Source organism: Sminthopsis crassicaudata, chromosome 3, assembly GCF_048593235.1.
Source record: "Sminthopsis crassicaudata isolate SCR6 chromosome 3, ASM4859323v1, whole genome shotgun sequence".
Classification (NCBI taxonomy): domain Eukaryota; kingdom Metazoa; phylum Chordata; class Mammalia; order Dasyuromorphia; family Dasyuridae; genus Sminthopsis; species Sminthopsis crassicaudata.
The window spans coordinates 605859295-605879747 of record NC_133619.1 but is presented as its reverse complement, the minus strand read 5'-3'; the positions used below and the strand labels follow the sequence as shown (position 1 = coordinate 605879747).

The 20453-nt window shown below is 37.3% G+C and overlaps 1 protein-coding gene across 5 annotated transcripts in view; it reads left to right on the top strand.

Annotated features, from left to right (window-relative positions):
• Positions 1–19467, top strand: part of TMEM50A (transmembrane protein 50A) — a 29505-nt gene extending 10038 nt beyond the window's left edge. For 3 of the 5 annotated variants that reach the window (XM_074305807.1, XM_074305805.1, XM_074305808.1), the window contains 6 exons: positions 5064–5178; positions 9551–9663; positions 11526–11593; positions 13744–13836; positions 15531–15591; positions 18882–19467. In XM_074305807.1, coding sequence (XP_074161908.1) covers positions 5086–5178; positions 9551–9663; positions 11526–11593; positions 13744–13836; positions 15531–15591; positions 18882–18927 — 474 coding nt within the window. In that variant the 5' untranslated portion in view covers positions 5064–5085 and the 3' untranslated portion in view covers positions 18928–19467. Of the gene's footprint in view, positions 1–3852; positions 4013–5063; positions 5179–9550; positions 9664–11525; positions 11594–13743; positions 13837–15530; positions 15592–18881 lie in introns of all 5 variants that reach the window. The other 2 variants (XM_074305806.1, XM_074305809.1) reach the window with 2 other exon arrangements.
• Positions 19468–20453: the final 986 nt, after the last annotated feature.

Below are 20453 nucleotides of genomic sequence, written 5' to 3'. Positions count from 1 at the left end.
GCAGTGGCACTTCTTATTCTCAATATTATCATTCTTAATGTGACCTCAGATCCATGGAGTATTCAACTGGAGATCTTCCAAACAGACAGAGGACTTTTTGAGGAGAAAGATTGTTTTTCCTTTTCTCTTATTCCTAACACTAAGCACATGGTAAGATGTTATGAAATGCTTGTTGACCGACCCAAATTATCACATGGGTCTTTGTATCTTGTCCACATGATTAGCATGAGAGATTGTCAAATGCTCGGCTGGAATCTGGGTAAACTACATTGTTTCCCTTAATCTACTTGTCTTTTAGCCCTGCCATTAAAGGAAAAAGCTTAGTTTCTGTGTGTCTGTCTGTATTTCTGTCTCTCTCTCTTATACAATTGACACTGCTTTTGACAATATGGAAATCTTACAATCTGATGTTCTGACTCTTAAAATTATCTAAATTCCTTTTGCCTCTACAATGTTTATGTTAGAACAGGCTGTAAGTCATCTAAAACTAGTCAAGCAACTGTTATAGTTCTAGAATGCCGGCCATCAACTTTCAGTAAGTAGCCAATCAGCAATTAAGATATTTTAATGTTCTGGCAAGAATTAGCTTCATGTTTCATAACTATATAAAAACTATCCTTTAAATTAAAGATATAAGATCATTGATTTAGAACTAGAAGGACTCTTGGAAGCATATGTACACACATGAATGAATCTTTTGTTTCTCAAAATTAGAAGTCTTCAAACATTTCCCCAATATTTCTGAGCATCTGTGATTTCAATGATGTGGGTTATCTGCTGCTAGTTCAGCAATTTGCAACCCATATGTGACTTTCTATCTTGGCCATATCCTCCCATAAATCTTCTTTAGAAAATCTTATCTAGTGTACTGAAGACATTCTCCTAGCTTTTTTTTTCAGTACCAGTACAATAACAATAACTAAGCTATCTTCTGCTAACCCTAACACTCTACCTGATTTTCCAATCATAATTTTCCTATGTTATTTTTTTTAGGCTACTTCCTACATGCATGTCATCATTGAGTAATCTTTTACAGTCTACTAATACTCACCATATAGATCTCCATCAGATCATGTGGGGATAAGTAGTCACCCCATATTAGTTGGAAGACCACCTGTAAAGAACCACCCACTATTTCCTAAGATAGTTGGTTTTACTTTGAGGTAGATCTAATCATTAGGAAGTTTTTTCTTTGGTAATAAAAATAGATAGTTACAAAATTTTTTTTGCCTTTTTGTTATTATTGTTCTTGAGCTTTTATCTATAGAAATTCTTGAATGATCTGGCTTAGTTGAGTCATCTGACTACACTGTCTGCATCCTTGTTTTCCTCTCCATCACTTTTCTTTATTTTGTAAGGTGAATACAAGTGAATCACCCACCATTGTCAACAGCCACTAGTTTCCTCAATAACATTTTGCAGATGAATTTCTGTTCTAACCAATATTGCCTGTGTCTATGTGCTTGACAAAACAGTTCAAGCATCTGAGGCATTTTTGGAGTTTCTTAGTCTCCTTATTATGGTAGTTATTTTACCTCAGTTGAACTTCTGGGGAAATCACTATCAGTGTGTTTTCCTTTTTCTGTCTTTCATAGCTTGTTTGACTAAGTCAGTAGGGCATTATGACTGTGTGTAGTTTTGTGTCATCTTTAATCTTCTATGATGTGAGAACAAGGAACTCAACAGAGGTGCCTATGGCCTCTTTCCCCCTCAACTCCAATATAGTTGCCAAAGCATCATTGCTTAAACACAGCTATGATCTCACTCCCACATTCAGGAAACGACCCCTTTGCACCAGGAAATCATGGATGAGAAGAAAATTTCCATATACACCAAAAGACAAACTCTTGCCATTTAAAGCCTTTCACAATCTAAATCCTGCCTACTCTGCCAGGCTGATTCCACCTTATGCCCTATACATTTCAGTCAAATTTTCCTGCTTGCTGTTTCCTACTTGGGATTCTCTCCTTCATCTCACAGAAATTCTTTTTGTTTCAGATCTCAATTCTCAAGGCTACTTCAAGAGGTTGTTCTCTAGTTGTTAATCCTTCTTCTCCCAGTTACTTTGTATTTATTTGTATTTATCCCATATTTACTTATCTATGAACATATGTCATCAACACTTAACGTAGTCAGTGCCTTGTACATAATAAGTACTTCATATTGCTTATTTATTGATTGACTGGTATGTTTATTGAGTTACAGTTGATAGCCAACTGGGAAGGATAGCTGTTATTAACCAGATGTGCTAAGATTCAAAAAGATCATTACTGGTTAGAACATGGAGTTGGACCTAATAAAATATAACCTAATAGGGATTAAGGCAAAATCTTATATTTAGGTTAAAAAATTAGTTTCACAAAATGAGATATTCTTGAGTAGATAGCTATTCAGATAAAAAGATGGGGATGGGGACGTATTGTAGATTACAATTTGAACATGTCAGTTTTGTGATATTGCAGCCATGAAAGCTGATGAAATCTTAGATTCTAATCAGATGAGCCTTGTTTCCAGAATTGGGAGGTAATAGTACTGCTACCCTCAGCCTCGGGCAAACCACATGTGGAACATGAGGCTCAATGCTCGGTGCACACTTCAGGAATGATACTGATCAGCTTGTTGTGAATTTCTCTAGGGTGCTCATTACATGGTATTGAATTGTATCAAGCCCCAAGATCTCACAAAGCCTCACAAGAGATATGTAATGGCCTGGCCAACCACACAGGAAGACCAAATAGATAAAGAATGTCTGTTGCCCAGACTTGAGTATATGTCTAAATGGACATGTCCATTTAGACATAGCTTATCCAGTACAACGAACATCTGGGACACACAAGTATAGAAGAAAAATGAGCTGGGTTCCCAGTGTAAAAGAAGGAGGCAAATATGCTAAATTCCTTTTGGAAAATTATAGTGCATCCTTATCTAAGTTTCCCATAACATCAAAAGTCCATTTAAAAATTATTTATTTTTAATACACATTGCTTTATGAATCATGTTGGGAGAGAAAAGTCAGAATAAAAAGGAAAAAACCATGGGAGAGAAAAACAAAAACAAAGAAGTGAATCTAGGATGTGTTGATTTACATTCAGTCTCTGTAGTTCTTTTTCTGGATGCAAATGGAATTTTTTTTATCCAAAATTTTTTGGGAGTGCCTTGGAAGAAGTCCATTTTTTTGAATACAAGACATTTTCTTGGTATGACAGGGAGACGTAGAACACCACTCCTTCTGAAAAACATGATGAGGTTCACACAGGGAAATGGAAAGGCAAAGAATATCAAGAAGTTGTGTGACTGAGAAGTTGGGCTGATCATATGGCAGGATAGAAGGATAACAGCTGGTCCTTTCCATGGTCCCCTCAAGAATAGACCAAAGGGGACAGAATGGACAGAAATCCTCTAGCTCAACTTAGGTGTCAAAGTTTGGAGAGAAAATAGAAAGGAGTCAGGCATTGTATATGCATTGTTAGGAAAACTCCCATATTGATAAACCAGACAAGTATCTAAAGTTTTTTGCTCACTAAAGGTCTTAAGTTCAAGCCATATGAGAATCAGTTAAATTATAAATGTTTAGCCAGAAGAAAAATACTTGAGGGAAATAAGTAATTGTCTTCAATTATTTGAAGGAGTGGGTAGAGTCTACCAGGTCAAAAATCAGAAAGAGATGGATTAAATCCAACCTGAGACACTTACTAGCTGTGTGACCCTCTTTAACTGCTTCAAGTTTCCTCATCTGTAAAATGAGGGTGATAATAGCACCTACTGGCAAGGGAGGTTATGAAAATATTTGTAAAACACTTTGCAGAGCTATATAACTGTCAGCTGTCATTATCATAATTCTCTTTTCTTCAGAAAACAGATTATGTGTAGAAGCAGAAAAGCAAATTTAGGCTTGAGGTCAGGAAGATCTCTCTGAAGGGGAGTGGGCTGCCTTTTGTAGGAGTATGGCAGTCTCTTAGCAAGAGCTGAGTGAACAATTGTCCACTACATTCAGAAGAATATTTTTGTTCAGGTAAGGATTGATCTTGATGAACCCTAAAATTCTGTAATTCTCTTTCATTTCTTTGTCCTGAACCATATTTTCCAAATTTTTGCCTTGGACTTTCCTACCCATCTTTACATTGGAATCACTGTTAAGTTAAGCAATGTTTTGCTTTGGGAGATTTTATCGAGTTGATACAATATGTGTATTTCTTCATCTTCTCTGTCAGATGTTGCTGCCACTGCTGTAGTTATTGCCCATCATGGGTTTTTTTCTTGTGAAGATCAAGCACACTGTAAAACAGGATAACCAAGTATCCCAGGAAAAGCAGTTTTTTATTTCCCTTAGATAGAAGAAGCCAACTCTTTTATTTGCCTCTCCAAGGAAAACCCATGAGACAAGACTTAAATTAAACTACTTATGTCTTCTGCTTTGTTTTCTAGTGAAGATGTTAATATAGAAGTTTAGCTTCTGCTGATTCTATTATATTATGGTAGCATGTCAACTCATTAGTCATTGCTTTATTAAATTAAACCTGTGTTTATTGATGGTGTAAGAACTGTGATTTTTTTTTTACCTCTTGCCCCTTTTTTGCTTTTCTGCCTCTGCAGCAGTAGAAGGAAGCTGTATAGGACTGCAGAAAATTTTTAAAATTATTCTTTGTTTCATGAGTTACTGTGACTAAATCATTATACATCATGAGTAGCATGATGAACTTATCCATCTCTCATTCTATTCCATCTCTCACTAGGTTAGTCCTCTTAATAACAGAAACTGTCCATCATTAATAATGAGTTGCAGGTCTTTTCAGCTTAATAGAACCTGCCAAAATTTGTGATGCATGGGCATAATTTAGAGTCCAGGCTACTTCCATAACACAATGAGACGTAGGAGTAAGCCTTTAGTGAAGGCCAAAACACTGCAGATATTCTCTGTTGTGGGATAAATAGAGTTAAAAGCATCCATAATTTTGTACCTAATTTCTTCATAATATGTTATATACATTTGATGTGAATTGTCACTTTTTCACTAGGGACATATCAATATAAATATAGTTTAAATGATTGAATGCCTTGTTCAGTTTTTTCCTAGAGACTTGAAAAATGTCTGGATTTCTGGAAGGTCTTCGATGTTCAGAGTGCATTGACTGGGGAGAAAAACGTAATACTATTGCATCTATTGTAGCTGGACTTCTGGTATGTATATGGCTATGATTGCCTCCATTTTTTGTTCTCTTTATGTGACTTAAATTGACAAAATTGTCTTTGCTTTTGTTAAATTTCTATTTTGGGATACCAACAATAGTATAATTTACTAAACTCAAAAAATTATTGCTATGTATGTTTTTGTATCATCTTTATATGGGGAAGATAAAGATCCTGTCATCCCCACCTACAGGGATCTGATATTTACTCTCTTTGGTTAATTTAAGTTTTGTTTGTACTAACCCAAGGAAACCATGGATGAGAAGAAAATCCCCATATACACCAAAATAATCATAGCTTCATTTTTAAAAATTTTTTTATTTTTATTTTTTTTATTTTTTTGTCATGGATAAGAATTGGAAATGAAGTAGATACTCATCATTTGGGAAATAGCTTAACAAATTAATAGTATGTGAATGTAGGGGGCAGCTAGGTGGCGCAGTGGATAGAGCACCAGCCCTGAATTCAGGAGGACCCGAGTTCAAATTTGATCTCAGTCACTTAACACGTCCTAGCTGTGTGACCCTGGGCAAGTCACTTAACCCCAGCCTCAAAAAAAAAAAAATAAAAAAGGGAAAAAAATAATATGTGAATGTAATAAAATAGTAGTATACTTGAAGAAATGGCATTTGATTTTCAGAGAGACCTGGAGAGACTTACATGAACTGCTGCTGAGTGAAATGAGCAGAACCAGGAGATCATTATACACTTCAATGACAATACTATATGATGATCAATTCTGATGGAACTGTCTCTCTTAAACAATGAGATGATCCTAATCTGTTCCAGTTGTTCAGTAATGAAGAGAACCTGCTGTACCCAGCGAAAGAACTATGGGAAATGAGTGTAGATCACAACATAGCATTTCCACTCTTTCTGTTACTGTTTGCTTGCATTTTTGTCTTCCTTCTTGGGGTTTTTTTTTAACCTTTTTCTAGATCCAATTTTTCTTGTGCAGCAAGATAACTGTATAAATTTGTATGCATATATCGTATTTAATATATACTTTAACATATTTAACATGTATTGGTCTACCTGCTATCTAGGGGGCTTGGTGTCTTTCATTTAATAAACTCCTGTTTCGTTCACTGCTTCATTATGTCATGGTAGCCACCCTAGTTTTCAAAGGCTTTCTTAGTGGAGTGTGAGCGTGGTCCTCTGGCCCTGTGAAGCTGATGAGCTTTCTGACATAGCTTGGAGATGGACCAAGAGCCAGCCCAGCTCTTGCTTAGAAGAGAACCACATCTCTAGGAGATGGCTCCCTGTGCTAGTGGCAGAACTTCCTTCACTGGTGCTTCAAAGTACAGTTAATCCCTGTGACTGCCTCCTAAAGTATTGGTGATACTGATGTTATGTGTGGTGTTAAATTTTAGAACATGATACATTATGTCTTACTAGATAAGTATTTTCTGATTGTTTTTATATTGGAACTATAATTAGAATTAATTTAATGAGAATGATAGAAACCAAAAATATTTCTTCAAAACATGGCATGTTGGAAAGAACCTTTAAAGATCTGGTCCTACTTCCCATTTTAGAGATGAAGAAGCTAACATGTATCCACATTACATAGCAAATAATCAGTGCAGCTAGGACAAGTGCCCAGGTTTCTGACCCACAGATCACTTGTCTGAGTACCAGAAGGGAATGCACTCCATATAGCCATCTGAGTGCTAGGTAGATGTGGCAGCTCCTGATTGCTTGTATAAAGGAGCAGCTGACCATATGTAGCCATTAGAATAGACTGAGATTTGCCCCCAAATCCCTTTAGGGTCTAAGAATAAAAGGAGAAAGGTCAGAAGTGTACTATTCTACAAAACGAAGGGCATAGGAGGTGTACAAGAGGAGATTGGGATAGAAAATACATTTGTTCAAAGATGAAATGAGTAAAAACTGACTGAGCAACTATCTTTTTTTGATTAGTTATATCTATTCTCTGGAACATCGATTTTTTCTTCTACTTGGCTCCCTCCCTGCTTTCAAGGCCACCCTCTGATAACCCTCTAGGTTTGCCCAAATGCATTGACTTGCTAGAGCTTTGGGGGTGCAGCACTTGGCAGACCCGTATTCCTTTTTGCTGGGGAGAAGAGAAGGCAAGCCCAGCCCCCCACTCAGCCTGATCCTCCTCACACTGCCCAGTAGGTTGACTTCCCAGGATTGGCAGAATTGGCTATAAGAACAGAAAGGGGCTGTGCTGTACAGCACTTAATCTTGTTCCACAGACATAATGTTGATTCAGGTATTGCTATATAAGAATTTTCTCTTCCAAAAATATTTCCTGCTTAGATATCTCTTTAAGGATTGTTAGAACATAAAACATCCATCATGGAAGTGTCTGCTCTAGATAGTACTCAATGCTCTGGGCCCAAGCCTTGTATCTGCCCCACAGCTGCCTCTTTTCCCTGGTTTTCCTTCTTTCCTCCCTTCTTCCCACTCTTCCCGAGCCCTTTTCAAAGCCTCCTTCTTGGTGAAGTCTGAGATCCTTCAGAAAGACATTAACCTTCTTTTGTAGACTTTCGCAGCATCTTGTTTTTGGTTTTCATGTCCCATTTTGTGTTAATGTTATTGCTTTATCCTCCGATCACATGAGCTCCATAAAATCAAGGGCTTTCCTATGTATACTTGGGCTTCCGTAGTGGCCTAGCACTGCTGTGTAACCAACATATACTCAATAAGTATTTGTCAAATTTGTCAAGTTTTGTTGCAGCCTTGCATTGGGACAGCTCAAAATTCTTCCTAAAGGCTGCAGCAATATGTCACTGCTGCTTTTTCAATCCAGTGGTATGTTGGGTTGTTCCTCACTCCTTTCCCTTCTACATGTTACTGTAGTTGTAGCAGATTGTTGCTAAATTTTTGGCAGCCTTCAGAGTTTTGTTATGCCACTGAAAAATAATAGTTCGGATAAGTTTATTCGTAATAACTATCATGGTCATTTCCCTTAAAACTCTTTAAAGATGGTATATTGTACTTCTTTTTTAGAGATATGAAAATAGGCTCAGAATATTAAGTGACTTGTCCAAGTATCACATGAGGCCCAAATTTGAACACTATATATTATGATTTAAAATCCAATATTCTTTCTATTAAGAAAGCCCATTTTAGCACTGAAAATGTACTGCCATTAAGTAAGTGTTAAATCAAAGATTCCCTTTCTCTGTAAGGAAGCATACTAAGCTTTTAATTTAAGAAATTTCTCAGTTTACTAGAAATGTGTATATTATATTGAAATAGACCTCCACGCTTGTCTAAATTACTTTTTATATTAAAGTTAAAATATTTTTTAGTGGGTTTGTTGAGGATTTTTGTTGCTTCTTTTTTTTTTTTTTTTTGAGCTTAAGTCAAAAAAATCTTCTTTGGACTAGAAGTACAACAGCTACTTTTAGGCCCAAACCATTATTGATCAGTAAGAAAGTTCCTTTTCTAATCTGGTCCAATTTGCTCCTCCTTAAGCAACCTATTGGTCACCATTTTGGGGGGGTTGACTTTGTTGATGATGATAACTCAGCTGGGGATACTCAACCTCCTCCCCCCTCTGATTGGAGGACTGGAGGCTGAGGTAGTAAATTCTTCCCGAAAGTTTTCTTTTATAGAAGTAACATAACTTTTCTACTAAGTCCCCTTTCTGTCTGCAGTTCCACTTGTTTTGAACTTTGCGGAACACAGTGCCCCCGTGCTGGCTAAACCCCCAGTGTCCAATTCACCCTACTTCATTGCTTACCAGTTTCCTATTGTGAGTTGTCTTCTGCAATTATTGGCTGTAGAGCTGCTCTTTCTTCATGACACTCATTAGTCATGTGACCCTGAACACATCACTTAGTCTCTCAGGAGCCCTCACACTTGCTAAGATCGTGCCAGATTTATACTGTGCACAGTCATCTCCTCATCGAGAGCTTTGTACATTGATGAAATCACTTGTGTACACTAGAGAAAAAAAGGCATGTGTGTGTTAAAGGTTTTATTCTCTCCTTGTAGAAATATTTTTGGTGTGATAATAAAGTAGCAGCTAGCATTTATAATTCTTTATAGATTACTTAAGGGCAAAAATTGTCTTCCTTTTTCTCATTTGTTTTCAGCATTTAGCATAGTGTCTCATGCATAATAGATATTTAATAAATGTTTATTGAATTGAATTGATACCAGACTTGTTATGGATATATGGTTGGCTTTAAACATGCTGCAGCTAAGAACTCTGAATCTCAAGCAATCCCCCAACTTTGGTCTTTTGCAGTAGCAGGAGTTATGAGCATACAGTGTCATTCTTGGCTAAATTTTTAAAATATTTAAATAAAGTATTCCATTTTTAACTTATCAAACTGAAAATTCCTTCATTGGTCACTCAAGATAACATGTTGGTTTTTAACAGTTTTTTACAGGTTGGTGGATCATTATAGATGCAGCTGTTAAGTATCCCTCTATGGAAAACTTCCACCATTCCTATCATGCCTGTGGAGTAGTAGCAACTCTTGCCTTCCTCATGTAAGCATCAGTCTCTTAATACTACTGTCAGGATTTAGATTATCAAATATTTCTTAAAGACTTCTGGATTGAATTTTAACCAAAAAAATGTCCAATGTCCCTATGCCCACTTACCTCTTGATTCCAAATTTTAAATCATAAATTTTTTCCACACATATGTGACTATAGACAAATCTAGTTCTACCTTCAACTAAAAGGACCAAGGCAAGTTAGAATCTATTTGGCTAATGGTCTTACTGTTCAATTATTCCATCAAAAAAGTAATTATCCTTTTAAAAAATGAGCAAAATATCCAAATGTTATAACTTTTTTTTAGAAAGCCCAATATATTATCTCCAGTCCCTAACACTTTATTTCAATTATTCTACACTGAAACCATATTAGAATATATTTTATTAAATGGGAAATTTCACCAGTTCCATATTTATGAGTTTTGTTTTGGTTATAAACAACATTGTGCCATAGGGGATAGAATCAAGACCTTACACCAGGTCCAAGGCCAACCTATGCATGTACTGACTATGGAGCTGCTATTTCTTAGTGAGACTTACTAGCCATGTGACCCTGGACACATCACTTAGTCTCTTAGAGGCCTTCAAACTTAGGGCTAAGATTGTGAGCTTCAGAGCAGTGCTCTACTAGCACAATCATCTCACCAAGAGTTTTGTACATTGATGAAATCACTCGTGTACTCTAGGAAAAAAAAGTCATGTTTTTGTTAAAGATTTTAATATCTCCTTGTAGAAATATTTTTTGTATGATGATGATGATGACAGTAGCAGGTAACATTTATAAATTCTTGATTTGTTATCTCATTTGAGCCTCATAACAACCCTGTGAATTAGGTGCTGTTACGATGAAGAAGCTAAGTCTGAGAATTGCACTTGGTCACATAGCTAGTAAGTCTTGCACTTGGTCACATAGCTAGTAAGTCTCAACTTGTTTAACACTGTTCATTACTCCTTGCCCAGCCTTCCTATTACACCCTTGAGTCCAGTTGTATCCATAATGGATTAGCTCTCCAAGGCAGAAGAGCTTAACAAGATCTAAAGACTTATATCAGATCTTAGAAACCAACTCTCCCAGCTCTCCTCAGCTGACATCAGAGGAAATGGGCCCAGAGCAGTTATTACATTGTCCTGTGCCTGGAGTACTTACACAGCTTGTCACAGAGTCAGGACTAGATCAGGACAGAAATGAGGGGGCAGCCTAATGTAGCACCCAGGTCCAATTAGCTGATCTTCTCCAGCATGGCTCGAGAATCCAGACTTGAGACCACTTGCTTCTTCAGCATTCATTAGCAGAGGCAGAATGTATAATGGAAGCCCTGGATCTGGGGGCCAGAGGCCATTGAACCCTGACCCAAGCTAGACACAGAGTTTAAAGCAAACAGAGTCCTTGCCCCATGGAATTTATAATATAAAGAATAAGTCACACACACACACACACACACACACACACACACACACACACACACACACACACACACACACACAGTCTGCTATAATATTATTTATAAATGCATTTTAAACACCTAGTATTATGTGAGATCAAGCTCCTTAATTTCTCCTAGATTAGGCTTTCACAACATGTCTGTCATTAATGTAATTATTATGATTTCACAGATTTCAGTTATTATGAAATGTGAGTACAGAAATACCTTTTAAAAATAAGGAACTATATCATGTCAAGTTCATTTATCCCTTTTTACATAAAAAAACACAAGCTCAGACACACATAGCCTTCCCTAATTAATATAAATAGTTGAGAGTATTTTATATTCCAAATGTAAAAACTGAGTAAGGTACTTGTAGTAAATTTTGTTTTGTTATGTCAGACTTCATTATGTTTATTTTATTCAGGATTAATGCAGTATCCAATGGACAGGTTCACGGTGATAGTTACAGTGAAGGGTGTCTGGGTCAAACAGGTAAGCAGCCAGTCATCTGGCATTTATTTAAAACCTTTTGGGTTAAAAAAACAAAACAAAACCCTGCAAGGCTCAGGGGAAGGTAGAGGGATAAGTAATGTCAAGTGCCTGCCAAAGTGTACAGAATAGGAGGGAAACTGTGATGTGTGCACAGACAGCTGCTTCTGAATCAAGTACCCAGGACTTCTCGCTCTGAGAGCCACACAGACACTTGGACCAGGGCTGCTCCAGCTTTTTTCATCACAAGCCCTTTTTGCCTGAGGACCCCAAATACATAGTATAGAAAATAAATATATGAATCAAATATTTACTGACAGTAAATCATAAAGAAATTTATTTTAAAACAATTCTTTGGTATATATGTAATTTTGCCATTTAGTAAAGACATAAACAAGTTGAAATGGATGTGCTTGTTTATTTTTACATAAATAATTAAATTTTGGTAGATTACTATTACTATTGCCATATTTCTCGCAACCCCCACATTCAGTTACGGGACCCCATATGAGGTCAAGACCCACAAAGAAACTTTTACTCAGAGGACTAGGAAGAAGAGTCAGCAGCTTCTCAGTCATCACAGGCTGAAGACGCAGTCAAAGCTTATGTTAAAAGAGTCATTAATGAGTTTAGGTAAATGTTTCCAGAGGTTTTAGAAGTTGGGAGTCAGGAGACCAGAGTTCAGGGTCAGGGGAAGTTCCTGTACTTCCTTCCAGGAAGTTGTGAGCCAACCTCCTCTACATCTCAACTCACATTTTCTTTTGTCTCAACTCACAAAATTCTTTGTTATTTTTGATTAAATTGTAACAGATAGTTTCTGCCTTTGAATTTCTCAAAATTAGTATTGCTTTCAGTCTTATTTAATATTTTACATTAAACTTTAAACAAAGCACCATCTCGATCTCAAGGAGTTCATTCATAGATCTTTTTTATAAAGATGGCTAATAGCTTTTTGATGATGAAATGAAATTTTTAAAATCACATAAATTACTTTTAGAAGAAAAGTTTAGCTGAATGTCAAAGACTAATTATTTAGTGATTGTTGAAAATAGGAAATAAAGGTCTACTTTAAAATACTCTTAAATTTGTATACTTGGGGAAATTTTTCTCACTCTGGGACATATTTCAGTCTACAATTCTCATGTTTCTACTGCCTCTTGTTTATTGCTACCATAATTAATATGCTGAAACTGGTAATGTAGGAATTTGAAATCTACTTGTATGACTAAAAGGATACTGGATTTTAGGACACAACTTTAAGTAGGGCCTGAACCTTAGAGGTAATCATTCTGAACCCAGATTTCATGAATAATGGCTTAACTCACACCTAGGATTTTATACTTTGGGTAGGAAGCCAGGAATTAATATATAATCTATCACTTCTGCTATGCTTTATTGAGCTATGATGCTCATGGGCACTACTTTTATTAAATACTTGAGCTAATTAAGTCAAAAAACTCATTTATTTCAGAATTCATTTTAGCTAGTCAAATGATTCAATTTATTTCACTTTGTAATAAAGTATAGCAAATATTCATAAATATTACGTAAATGTGACTTAAAAGGTGATTGTCCTCATCTGTTATCAAAATTATAATGCAGCATTCCCAAGTGCTAGCCAGCACTGCCCAATTTGAATTCATTTCACTATCCTAAAATAGTGAAAGATGATGGTTTATATATTCCCTCCTCAGTGAATGCAGATTTATTATGGAAAAAGATGAGGGGAAGGCTGTCTGAAAGACATTTTCCTTGCAAAAGAAATTTATATTTTCCCATATTTAATTCTTAAAGGAAATTATCTATTGAGCAGCCTGAAAGAATGCATGAGCCAGTATTTTATTGTGAAACATTGTTCATACTTGACATTTTATGAGCAAGGTTAGGATGGAGGTGGGGTGAGTTTGGTAAAGTAAAGATAGATCCAGACCTTGAAAGTAAGTAATGACAGCTGACAGAATTGTGGAATTGAAATCCTAATTCCAGATTTTTACAGTTTCTGTAGCCATTTTAGATACTTCCTCATAGCATCTAAAAGCTGATGGATTTCATCCCTCCCCTTCGTTCCCTCTTCTAGTACACAAAATTTGTAATCAGATCACAAACAAAATATCTATATTTTCATGTTAATATGTTTATAATTTTTCTTAAAGGTGCTCGAATTTGGCTGTTAATTGGATTTATGTTGGCCTTTGGATCTCTGATTGCATCTATGTGGATCCTCTTTGGAGGCTATGTCGTCAAAGGTAAAAGAAAACAGATTCTGGTTGATTTAGAAGCAGTATCTGGACTAAATATTTTATTATGTTTTGTTTTAATTCAAAAATTGCCGTTAAACTTTTAGGATTTCATCATTCTTTTGGAGGTGTTTTGTTTGTAGATGAAGCACTGAAAAGACAGTTAAGCCCTTTTATCTATAGGATCATTTTCAGACCTCATATACAACCAAAAAAATCTTCCCCCTCTCCCAGATCCTGCTTCCCTACCTCCTCTATAATTTCTCCCACTCAGGCTCCCTGCAAAATATCACACACACACACACCCCATACATACACACACACACACACACGCAAAATATCACACCCCATACACACACACACACACACACACACACACACACACACACACACACACACACAGCCTTTTGAGCTTCCTTTCAAATTGCTGATAATCTCACAAATTGAAATCGGATCTTGGTCTCCTCCTGATGTATCCTTTTGTATACCAAGGATGCCCCCCTGATCATTCATGAAGATTCTTCTCCTAAGGGGGTCTCAGAAAAACAAAATAAAGTCTTGTGTGTGTCTCTTTCTCCCCCTTCCCAGTCCAACTTCTCTTTGATTTTTATGTGGAAATGCCATAGATCTATTCAAAATATCAGCCCAGTGCTCCTATTATTACCTCCAAAATTCTATTTTCCAAAAGCCTGAAATGGCAAAGTTGTTATTTATTAATATCCTCTTCCATGGGAAAAAAAATAGAAGTGGGGGTGGGCATGAGGAATATTGCCTCAGGGTAGATAGGGATGAGACCTGGGATTTCACTGGTTTCTCTTATCCATTCAGGTCAGCACCTTGCAAATGATTTAGGAACTTCCTAGAGCCTAAAGTACTAAAGTGAAGGCTAACCAGGGTCATATAATTAGCTTGGCCCAGAGGCAGCACTTGAACTCAGAGCTTTCTGGCTATGTGGTACTTTCCCAGAACAATTTCCAATTTTTGAAGTTAGGAACTCTTTCTTTTTTTTTTTTTTTTTTTTTTTTTTTTTTTTTTGTATCCTAGGCACTTGTACATGCCTGGCACTGTGCTTGTTGACACTCAAATTTTTATAATTGAGTTTAAACTTAAAAGCTCAGGGTTTGTTTAAGTCCCTTTTATCTCATTTTCAATTAAGAAGTCCTTAAATGCTGATCTCCAAACAGCACATTTCATTTTCTATACCCTACTCCTTATGTCCTCAACTTAGAAAATTTCAAATTATTCACATAAACAGTTAAAAGCCAGGAAGTATTGTGTGTAAATAATTGTTGGCATCAAGGTACCTGTGCACTGATGAGAGCAGTAAGTCCACAGGCCTAAAGGCTCTATTTTTTCTGACCCTTTTACTGTTCCAAACTGAACCTGAACTGGCCAGTCCTTCCACTGGTCTCTTAATCAAATGGAATTCCAATCAGATACACTGGAAATTACTCTGCAGGAAAAATGGTATAGCTGAACTTTCAGGGAGTCATTTTCTCTTCCTCTTCATGCGTATTCCAATTAGGAGGTAATTACTCAAAGCATGTGGGGATCAAGCCTTAGAGGAATTTAAACTGAAAAACCAGAACAGATCATGCCACATGATTGCAGGAAACTTGGCATTTCCAATATATTAGAACCTACAAATAATTGCGAATTTAAACTACTAGGAATTTATTGTAAATTATTTTCTTTTCAAACAGAAAAACCAATAGTGTACCCTGGAATTGCTGTTTTTTTCCAGAATGCATTTATCTTTTTTGGGTAAGTCTGTGTCTATTCCTTCTGTCTTTTAAAAATGTCTATGTCACTTGTTACAGTTGCTCCCTAAACCTCCTGAGAAAATGAGAGGCCTGTGGGAGGACTGTGTTGTGTGCATCCATTTCACTTAACAGATGTGGCAAGCCTGTCTCGGGCAGCATTTCTATAGCATAAGCTCCTCCAGGATGGCTTTTAGTTGTTACTGTAGCCTCTTCAGTCCCAGGCAGGGCATTTTGGTCCTAGGAGCTTCAGTTGATGCTTGCTGAATGTATGGATTGTAACATTCAAGGTTACCCTTCATGGTGGTCTAGGCTTTCTTGATTGTATCATATCATGCTAGCTCATCCTGGGAGATGCACTTTTTCCTGTCCTCACTGAAAAAGGGAATGGGGATGAGACTTTAACCTGATGCCATCAGAGCCTGCTAGAGGAGTGTTTGAAGCAGCTATCATGGGAAGATCACCTCCCCCACGCTTCCCTAGTCAGAGACCATTGAGCTAGAGAACACGTAAACTCCTTTGATTGAAAGACTGCCAATCACACATAATGAAAGAATAGTTTCTGGGCACATGTTGTGTTTTGGTGTAATGGTAATTAATTTCACTAGGCCCAAAATAGTAGAAAAAATGGGGGAGGGAGAGCCCTATTTCTAATATTTCTTTTGATTGACATACCAGCTAGTGGGAGATAATAACATTTAGTCCTTATAAAACACCAGGGCTTTTAATAAAAATGTCAGTTTGACTCAATTCAGTCCTGGAGCACTCTAAAATGCTAATTGCCCATGTGCCCTCATCATCGAAAATACATTTTAAAAAATTTTTTAAAACACCTTCAATGAAGTCTTCAGGTTCTAGAACTTAACAGGGTAAACTTCTGAAGTCACTTTGACACCTACTTAAAATATTAATTGCCTGTTCTGGAATAGCCTGTCCACTAGGTGCTCACCCCTATTTAATTCATGCCTTCAGGCATTGCAGCATTTTTGAGGCAATTTGCCTCTGTCATTAAAAAAGCTTAAGCACCCAGATTGAGGCAAGATGTAAAAATAGCCTTTTTGGGGAACCTTTGAGTGTTTGTGGCTTTTATGCTTATGGAAGCTCCAGATCTGCATAGATTTGATTGAAGTTTGTCATCATCATCATCATCATCATCATCATCATCATCATCATCATTACTGACATTCTGGCATTTATTTTCATGGCACTTTCCATGCATGGTCTCACTTGTTCCTCACCATAGGTAGGTCTGGGAGGTAAATTCTCCAGGTATAGTTGTCCTTATTATGTTCACAAGGAGATAAAGCATTTGTGTGAGGAGCAGGATTGGAACCCAGGTCATCTGACTCCAGTCCAGCTTGTGCCTATTTGCAAAAGCATCAAGACCAAAATTCTACTCAGTTGACTAATAATGCTAGGCCTCTTTGAAAAGTGGGCACCCCATGACTGCTAAAAACCTTTGGAAAAAAGCACTGTTTGTCAGAACATGTTGACACAGGCCATTTTGCAAACTACTTCTTAGGAAATTATTTTCCAAACTTTGGAATTCAATAATTTGGATTCCCATAATTAGGGAGAGGGACACTGTGAACTAATTGACAAGTATTTGTATTTATGGCTTCTCTTCATTTGAAATTATGGAACAGAGGCTTAAATTAACTCTTTAGTTTTGAAGAAAGATTATTAGGCAGCTGCCATCTGACCTTGGCTCTAATGCTCTTGGCTCCTTACCAAGTGACAGAAAGATGGTGGAAAGAACATTGGATTTAGATTCAGAAAACTGGGGACAGCTCTGCCATCAGCCACCCCAGGTTTTTCTTTTGGACAAATTGATTAACCTCAGTAGGCCTGAGTTTTCTTAGGTAAAATGAGGAGGTTAAATTCAATATTCTGACTGTCCTTTTCCCATTCTTAAAATTTTTGTATCTCTGATGACTCCTAAAGCTTAATTTCTTTTTGAGGAGGAGTCTAGCCGTGGGGGAGGGAGAAGCAAGAAGCAGCTGGCGGAGGGGAGAGAACCAAGGGCTGACCAGCCTTTCCTTGCTCCCGTCCAAGCCGCAATCTGTGCCTCTAATTCTGACCCTACCTGTCCAAGAGGTACAGCTTTAAGGGCCCTTTGAGAGTATCTGATCTAATCCCCTCTTTTGTCAAGAGGCCCTACTGAAAGGAAGCAGTAACTTGCCCAAGGACCTAGCATCTCCTTATCCCCAGGACAGAACTGTGATCCCCAAATGCTAGAAATGGATCAGATTACTTGCTCAAGTTAGCTAAAGGAGCTGTTTGTTGGAAACCCTTGGATTGTTTTCCCATTAGCTACTGTTGTGCTTGTGAGACTAAGCAGCCTTTGGGAATGACCTACTAGCTAATTGAAATAGGAGAATTAGACATTACTTGGCGTTGCTACCTTCTCACTACTTCATTTGCACGTTATTCTGAAATGTCAAAGAATAAGGTTCAAAAATAACATTGTAGCTCCTGCTTCAAAAAATCTGAGCTAGCTAGTGGAAACTACCAAAGTGACAATCTGACCATTAAAGAGTATGAAGGAACGTGGGTATCACCCTTGAACAAAACAAAACAAAACAAAACAAAAAAACCCTCCAAGAAACTAGTTGCCACAACTTCCAGCTTTTGAGTTTTCCCCATAAAAGCATAGACCATTCTCTAGCATGTAACTCTCAGAATCATGATCCAGATTTGGCCTTAATGTTTACAACTGATAATTAGAGGAGCCAAGAGCAAATCTTACAGCTCTCAGAGGTGCCTTAATCTCTCACAAAAAGTGCCAGTGTCACCCACTCACTGGTAGCAATCTTGTCATAATTAAAAGGGAAGTGCCCTTCTTAGAAAACAAGGTGGACACAAAGAGTCTCCTGTGGGCAAGAACCATGTCTCAGACATCTTTGTTGCCCCCCCCATACATGGCATGGGCTTTTGTACATAATAAGCAAAATAATATTATGTTTGTTGAACTCTGACATATTCTGACTGAACAGAGGTTTACATTATGTGAAACAGTCTTAAAAGTTTAAAAAAAAGTTAAAAAGGGACATGAATTTGGATTCAGGGAACCAGGGGCAGCTCTGGGCAGAATTGGCCATTCAGGTGTTTACCTTGAACAAATTATTTAACTTCATAAGGCCACAGTTTTCTGCACTCAGACATAAGTGTTACAATCGAGCTTTAGTTTTAAGTATTTGGATTAAAAATATGAAATCTCTGTATCCCGAATATATTGTCCTTCTCCCAGAAACCTTCAAGCACTCAAATCATGTTTTTTCCTTCTCTTAACAGAGGCCTGGTCTTTAAGTTTGGCCGCACTGAAGATTTATGGCAGTGAAGAGACATGATTTCCCTCAGAAGCCCTGCTTGGCTTTTATGCTGTGTTTTGTTTTTGTAACTCACACCCAGTCTTTTATAATACTATTTTATAAACTTTGCTGAATATCCTCTTGAATGAAAAGTGACAAGCTGATTTAAAAAAAAAAAAAAAAGTGGTAAAAGTACTGTTGTAAGAAACTCGGAAAGTTACAAAGCACTCTAAAATCATGAATGTAGGGGGTTTATATATATGTGTATGTGTAACCATATGTATAACATATATATATTATTCTGTCAAGTATTGGTTTCAGTTATGAAGTGTTAATGGAAATTATTTCACCAAAGTGACTTTGGTCAAGTTATGATGTAACTCATTTTGAAAAGTAAGTGAAAGAACAATCTAGAGAAATAATTATGGGTGTATATGTATTTGACATATCTGAAGTCCAAAATTGCAATTAAAAGTGCTTTAAATGATTTTAATATATTTATTTAAATGTGGTATCTTATGTGTCAATTATTAAACTAAATATATAAATACTTCCTTGTTTTATATAAAGTCTATCTGGTGGTCAGAACTCTTTCTCACTATAGATTGCTTTCATTTATTCAGTTCTCCGAAGGAATTGAATCATTGAAAGTTAGAGCTGGACAAGACTTTATTGTGTAAAATATTAGAAAGGGAATGTACCCCTACAAGAATGGGAAAGAGCCCCATCTCCAATAATGTTCTAGCCATAGTTAGGAGCCTGGATTTAGAACTGGAAGACTTCTCAGCATCCATTGTGAAATCTGCCCACCTCCCATTTTTAAATGAGGGAATCGAAGCTTGTGCTGTGCTGCCACTTCCCCCCCTTCCCCTCTCCTCATCCATACACTCACTAGTGCACACATACTAGAGCATGAACATACACACCTTATGTTTAATTAGAGGAAACTGTGGGCCAAAGAGGTGTCTAAGCAGGGTTAATAGTGTATAAGCTGGTCTTGCACCCACCCTGGGCTTCCGGCACCAAGAATATCCCTCTTCCTGAAATACCACGCTGATTTTCAAACTGTTGTTGATTAATTCAAAGGGATTTTTGGTGAAAATAGTCATCTCTAGGATTATCTGCCAGGTTCTTTGCATCTCACCCAGGCAGAAGATCCGTGGCAACTCATGTTCCTGCTGTTATCCTAATGACGGGCACAGATGCTTTAAACTGCCCTGTTTTTCCCAGCCTGCCCCTCCCATCAGCACCTAGGCTGGCTGCTGGCCACTCACCATGTCAGTGCTGGATTTTTAGACTCACAGCTCAGAATTCCCAAACTCGCCGGTAACAGGGACCACTGCTGCCCTCCCCTTAGGATGACCAGAATGGAAAGGGAAGGGGGTGGCTACATGGGCTTGCCTCTTCACACTCCTACTTTGCCACTTCAATTTTACAACCTTTTTAAAAAGTGAAACTAAGGCATCTATGAGATCAAAAAGGTGTAAAGCTCTCTGACTCCATATGTACCTTAGCAGAAAAGGGGGGGACTGGATCTTAGGGTCTTAATTCAGAT